This window comes from Alligator sinensis, unplaced genomic scaffold, assembly GCF_000455745.1.
Source record: "Alligator sinensis unplaced genomic scaffold, ASM45574v1 scaffold1354_1, whole genome shotgun sequence".
NCBI lineage: Eukaryota > Metazoa > Chordata > Crocodylia > Alligatoridae > Alligator > Alligator sinensis.
Window position 1 is genome coordinate 555179 of NW_005842344.1, and position 6725 is coordinate 561903.

A 6725-nucleotide genomic window follows, 5' to 3' on the forward strand; every position below is an offset into this window, starting at 1 on the left:
GGCGGGGGAGCAGGTGCCCCCTGCTAGGAGAGCACCCGGCTGGACCAGAGGGCCGAGGCCCCAGGGATGGACGGGGCCAAGCTGCGGTCACCCCGCTGCGCAGCTCAGGCCGGGGGTGCAGGAGCCAGGCATCCCCCGGGATGCAGGGGCTCAGAGCAGACGGGGCCGGGGAGGGCGGTGGGGCACAGCCCCATGCCCGGCAGCACCGCGTCTGGCGGGAGATGCTCCACGGCGCCGGCGCAGGGCAGTCCAGCAGCAGGCCCCAGGGCCCTGCCAGAGCAAAGGGTGCCAGGGCGGCGGGGAGGAGAGCTGGGCCCGGGCAGCGCAGAGCCAGCTGCTGGCTGAGGAGGGGATGAGGGGCAGGCCAGTGACCTGCTGCGTCTTATCCATGGTGTGAAAAGCATCAGCTAATTGAACAAATACGTGCCGGAGCGCAGAGAGCCCGCTGGGCCATGCATTCCTGGGCGATTATACCCCACGCATCGGGCGGGGCCAGGAGGAGGCCGCGGGGCCGGGGGCCAGCACGCTTTCACCACCCAAGAAGAGCAATTAATCGCCCGGCGCGGCGCGGCGCGGCGCGGCGCGGCACGGCTGAGGCCTGGCGCGGGACAGAACAAAACCAGGCGCAGGCATTTCCCGGCATGAGCGCACCCGTGTGACATCACTGGCGGCCAGTCGGATCACGCCACGCAGGTCCACCGCGCCTAAAGCTGGAGATATTTTCCTCATTACTTGAATGGAGATCTTCGTGGCTGGCGAGCAAGACCACCAGACCACGGTGTCTGTGCCAGCCCGCGAGCGCGGGCTGCACCCTCTGAATAGCCCGTCACTGCTCTCTCTGTTCCCAGACATGCACTTCGCACCGCGGTAGAGCAGTGGTTAGACCAGGGGCAGTGGGAACCCAGCTCCTGCCTCTGGGTACTGGGGCCACAGCTGGGCCTGGCTCTCAGGGCCTCTGCCTTTCATTTGGGCTCCCCAAATTAAGTCCTGCTTGGGAAGCCCCAGTGCCACCCATCACGCCCTGCCCTCATGGCCCAGCAGAGGAGGGGAGCTGGCCACGCGTGGGAATCCCTCGGTCTGGAGAGGACATCTCTCCCTCTTGCAACAGATGGTGTTGCCACGTTGCTTCCGACACCCACGTTGCCCTGGAGCTTCCTAGATGCAAGGCGGCTTGGCCCGTGTCCCCAGCGCCTCCCCCAGCCTGGGAGGCAGGAGCGCCAGGCGCCAGCGTGACCTCAGCCCTGATGGTAGACAGAGCCGTGGCCAGGCTGCCCTGCAGCGCCAGCTCCTCCACGCGGGCACCCCTTCGTGCCGTGGCCGAGGCTACGTCCACCTCCTTCCGTCCCCCGCGGCACACGTGCGAGCGCAGTGGCCACCGCCTGGGCCAGGGACTCGGCAAGGGACACCTGCAAACAAAGCTGCACATTGTTGGGTCTCGCCTGACACCCGAGATTTACAGCTTTTATTTCACAGGGTTTAAAATAAAATAAAACCTACACACAATAGGCAGGAGGAGAGACTCCCCCCCGTGCGCTCCCCGCCTCCCCCCCAGCTCCGGTGTCAATCTCGTGCTAGGATACAAATGTTTCCTCGGGGCTGTCGCGGCCCCATTCATTACTGTGATTTATGGGGCACCCCGATGGGCGCAAGGGGCTGCTGACGGGCTTTGATAACCTCACACCCCTAATGGGGAACACCTGGGCAGGGGCCGCGGCAGTCAGCCTCGCCAGCCCATTGGAGCAGGGGCAGGGGCTCTTGCCTTGCCCCGCCATGGGGAAGGGGCAGCGGGGCTTGCTCAGGCTGGGGGCAGTGGTGGGGGTCGAGGGGTTGCTCCAGCCCTTGGGGCACGAGCCCTGTGGAAGCCACAAAAGCAAATGATTTGGTCCCATGGGGGGCTGGGCCAGAGATCCGGTGCCCGGGGCTGGGCTGGTGCCTGCGGAGACAGTGGTGGTGGCTCCCACACTGCGTGCCCGTGCGCACTGCCAGCTGATTCATCTCGCACAGAGCCGGGGCCGAGGGAAAGTCTGCTCCGGACAGGCTCACACATTGCTGGTTTGGCTCCGGCTCCGCTCCCCACCCCCCTCCCGTCCTGGCTCCGGTCCAGTTCCTCGGCCTCCGTGTCCTGCATCGGTGAGTAATGTCGAAGTAAATTGAATAGATTGGGAGCCGTCACAGTAAACGGCCCGGCAAGCGGTCACATGCCTGACAATAAGATAGGGTTTCCAGAGCCGAGGCGGCCGCAGAGCCGCACCGGGCAGTGCTCCCGCCCTGGCTGCACAGGCAGGGCCAAGCCTTGCACTGATCTCACTGGCAAAGCCTGCACATTCCCAGCAGCCGGCCAAGGCACAGGCTGGCCTTTGTTCGGCATGCTCCCCCGCAAGCTTGCCCAGCCCTGGCACCAGGGGTAAGGACCGGATGCCCTGCACTGCACAGAGGGAACGCTGTGTCCTGGCCTCGCTTGCTCCACCTGCTCAGCCACGCTTGTCCCTGGGCGGGCAGGCAGCACCACCCGGGTTTCATTGCCCCAATGCTTCTCCACCAGGCACCATGAACTGTGGGCACGGGGGTGCCAGGGAGAGGCTGGGCCAGCTTCTCAGCTGTTGGTCCCTTGGCTGCCAGGCAGCTCTGGCAGTTCCTCTGGCTCAGACCCTCTCTTCAGAAATCCCATAGTCAGAACATCCAGCAGCGCAGGATCCCCCGCCCAGGCTCCGTGCAGATACCTCTGCTGGCACTGCTGGGCAGGCCAGTGGCCTCAGAGCTGCTCTGGGATGCTGGGCACTTGGGGCTCCAGCTGGCAGCATGGGAGCCAGAGGTGCTTGGTGCCTCTGAGGACCAGGCAGGCAGGGTTTGGAGCTGTGTGCATGGACTGGGTCATGGGCAGTCCCGAGGGGTGGGAGGGAAACAAGTACCTGAACCAGAGCTGGAGGATCCTGTCTGAAGCCAGGTGGCCTTGCTGAGGGTGCTAACTGGCTTCTACCTCTGGGCACCCTGTGCCCTGTCCAGCCACACAGCTGTCTCCCTGCACCCAGCAGGCTTGGGGGCGCTGCTTTGCACTAACACGCTCCCGAAGCTCCGGGGAAGAGGGGCAGGGATTCCCCTCTGACCTCCCCAGGGGCCGGCTGCTGGGGATGCTCTGGGGCTCTGAGGCAGATGTGAGGAAGGACCAGCGCCGTCCCATCCTCTGCAGGGCTCAAGAACCTGGGGGCGGTTTTCATGCTGCTCTGCTGATCCCCGGGACTGGAATGGCAGGGGCTCGGCCTCAGGACTGAGGCGCGCTGGCCGAGCCAGGGCCCCTAGGTGAGGACGGGGGCAGAGCCAGGATCCTAGGGCTAGAAGAGCAGGGGCAGCCGGAGCCCGGACTGCAGTGCGCTGCCAGGGCTGTGTGGGGCCCAGGACTGGAGCAGCGGGGGGCTGCAGGTCAGGACTGCAGTGCACTGGCAGGGCGGCGTGTGGGGAACACTTGCACCGCACCTGCCTGCAATATGCCTGGCTCCAGCCTGTGCTGTTGGCCCCTCAGCTGCACGAGCACTAAATCCACCCACATTTTAATAGAAAAAACCTTCCCAGGCAGCAATATTCCAGTTGGCAGATCTTTACAGCCTGGTGATCCCCCCTCCCCCCATTTCATGGATGCTTTCTGAGCATCTCAAAAATGACCTGAGCTTCTCCAAGGAGCCTCTAGCCCAGGACCAGCTCCGCAGAACATGCAGCTGGGGGGGAAATGCAGACACAGACCTGAGCTAAGGACGTTCCTTGTTTGCTTGGTCTGTATCCAGCTCTGCCCATTCACCCAGACAGACTATGCCCTGCAGGGAGATGCCCTCATGCCCCCCCCATGGGCACCGCTCGAGTCCATCCGTCCTGTCGGACCAAGCCTCGGACTCATTCATCATGGATTTCCCCTGCCCTGAGATGAGCAAACAAGCCGCTTGCCTTCCCTCCCTCCCACCCCCCTGCACCCGCTGGAACGATCTGTGCTTTCCCCGGGCGACCCTGCCAAAGGGTGGGGTTGGCAGGGCTCGATGATGCCCAGCACATGCTTCCTGGTGGTGCAGGAGGGGTTAACCAGGTTATAAATTACCCATTAATATGGAAACGTTACTGAGAAGAATAGAAAGGAAAGCTGGACTGCTGGATTCTTCGCATTTCTAGCCTCTTTATTTTTCCCCCAGGTCACTTTAAAAGGATGCAGAAAGTAATATGCAAAGATCCGCTGTGAGCTTGGCCAAGGCTTTCTTCTGCTGGTTTGTTTTTTACACCCTTGCCCTGGAGCCAAATGCTATCTCCGTCCCAAGACTTCCCGGAGCTGAGCAAGCCCCGGGCTGGGAAACTCAGCCATTAGCTTCATTCAAAGCCAAGCTGCAGGACCTGGGCTGACAGCATCCAAGGGGCGGGGATGGCAGGATCAGAGGGTCTGCAGGACTCACGCCCTTGGGCACTGATGCCGGGGCCTGCGAGGGTGGAGGTGAGCTAGTTTCCTTGCCCCGGGGCCGCACACAGAGGGAGACAGGCCAGGAGAAGGTCACAGAACAGGCCCAGGGGCTGGGTCCCGGCAGGGCGCTGGGTACTGCCACAACACACAGATTAAAGGAGCAGAGAGGTGGAAATCCCCTTCTGGGCAATGCTGGTGCAGGGGGACCAGCCCTGGGGGCGCAGAGCAGCTCCTGGCCATGGTGCCAGGATGGCTGCAGCTGCCACCCAAGGGCTGTGTGGAGCGGCTTCGCCCACCCCTGGTTTCAAGCCTGTCCTGAGTGGGTCCCACACCCTGCTCCGAGCCTCTGAGCTCAGCCCGGGTGGTTTGTGGGCAGGACAATGTCCATGGAGTCAGCTCGCTAAAGGTCGCTGTCAAAGGGCAAAAACCACATCTGCTTTCTGGTTGCCGCGCTGACTCAGAGATGGGGGGATGAGTCTCTCCGCTGCGGCTTTGTCTGATCTCCACCCCCCCACACACTCTGCCGCCTCTCTGCGGGCTTCGTCACCCGGCTGGGCTGGGGCGGGAGCCCCTCTGGCCCGGAGCCCCTGGCGGGGATGGCGGTCAGGCTGCACCCGGCCTCGTGCACAGAAATCTTTCTTTCCCACCCCTGCCTGCGTGGTGGGTATTTCTGCAAGAGATGCGGGTCCCACAGGGCCGTGCCAGCTCTTGGGTTTGCTCAGTGCCAGGGCCATGCGGCCGAATGCTGGGCACTGCCACAATACAATGGACCAACGGGCTGGTCCAGCGGGCAGGCACTGAGCCGTCCGTCCGGAGACGTGGGTCTATTCCTGACTCCACCAACACCCTGCCTCTGTCCTCCACCTCTGCCCTTGCCAGTGCTTTGGGGCAGGGTCTGCCTTGTGCTATGGGTGCGTTGTGCTATGGGTGCACGCAGCACCCGGCATCATGGGGGCTGCCCATGGCTGGGGGCATCTCTTGGCCTCCCCACAGCTGCTCCAACCCCAGAGCCATAACTGAGTCTCCCCCCAGCCCAGCCCTTCAGACTGCGGGAAGCTCGTGGGGCTGCTCCTTGGCACCCAGCAGGCAGCTGGTGCTTGTTACAAACCCCACGAGGCTCTTGGCAGGGCTGAAGGTGCAAAGCCCAGCGCCCTGATCAGATTCCAGCTCCGGTGACTAGACTCGGAGTCTGAAAATTCCCCCTGCACTTTCAGCCCACGCCCTTCACAGTAATGCCTCTTCCGGCAGCCCCACGGCGCAGCCTTTCTGTGCTCCCTGTAATGGCTCCAGAGTGGCCCCTGGGGCAGATCCCTTCCGCTGGAGACAGGTGAGGACCTGCACGCGCTGGGCTCACGGGAGTGAACGGCGTGGCTGCGCCCTGCGGGGAGCTGGCAGCTATGCTGGCAGCTGGGGTTGCCCCTGCCTCGCTGGTGGCAACTCTGCCAGGCTTTCCCTGCGTGGGCTGAAATGTCTCACTGCGGGTGCCGGCCTCCGCCTGGCCTTTTGGGGAAGCTTCAGCAAAGTCGGGCCGGGAGCTTTGGAGAAGGAGGACAGGGGAAAACGCACTGTTTTGTCTGTGGGAAAACTAGAAAAAATCCTGGGGAGCTCTCGTGCCTCGGAGCGCAGCACGGGCTGTGAAACTTGGCAGCGGGCCGCCCGCCTCGTGCCAGGGAGGCGCCTTTTGCCAACCCCATGGAAGTTACGAGCCACTGAGAATCCCCGTCTGAACATGCTCCGTGCAGACGTGTCAGAGTTTGGCAACTCCATTTTCCAAAGAATCCATCTGCCCTGAACATGCTCCCTCCCTGCACGGCCCCTCGGGCCAACTGGACGGCACGTGGCCATCCCCACATGGCGACCAAGTGTGTTCCGCCGCTGGCGCCGGGGCTGGGCAGGATTCCCCCGCAGCGGCTCCTCCTGGTTGCTGGGTTAGCCGCGAAGCCTGGCACCGAGCAGGGAGCCTGCCTCTGCCCTTCTCCCCCGGGGGCCCAGGGAGCAAGGAGAGGGAGAGGGAGAGGGGGAAGGGGAGGGCTGGCCTGACCAGACTGCAGAAGGGTACGGACTGGGCGGGTGGCGGGGAGGATGCAGGGGGCAAGGAGAGGGGAGCCACATCTGAGGCAGAAGCCGGGTAAGGAAGGGGGTGGGTGACGCCGTGAGAAGAGGCCACGACCGCAGAGCACCCTCCTCTTGCTACCCGGGAGGGCCCGGCCGCTGGGTTCATGCCTCCATCTCCCTCCCAAATGCCCAGCACGAGCCAGCTGGAGCATGCCGTGACATTGGGGGGGGGGGGGGG

General features: G+C 63.8%; 1 protein-coding gene across 1 annotated transcript in view; it reads left to right on the forward strand.

Annotated features, from left to right (window-relative positions):
- The first annotated feature begins 5028 nt into the window (after positions 1-5028).
- CRLF1 (cytokine receptor like factor 1) overlaps positions 5029-6725 on the forward strand; it is a 14504-nt gene continuing 12807 nt past the window's right edge. The window contains exon 1 of the mRNA XM_025210326.1: positions 5029-5034. Within this exon, the coding sequence (XP_025066111.1) occupies positions 5029-5034 (6 nt within the window). The remainder of the gene's footprint in view (positions 5035-6725) is intronic.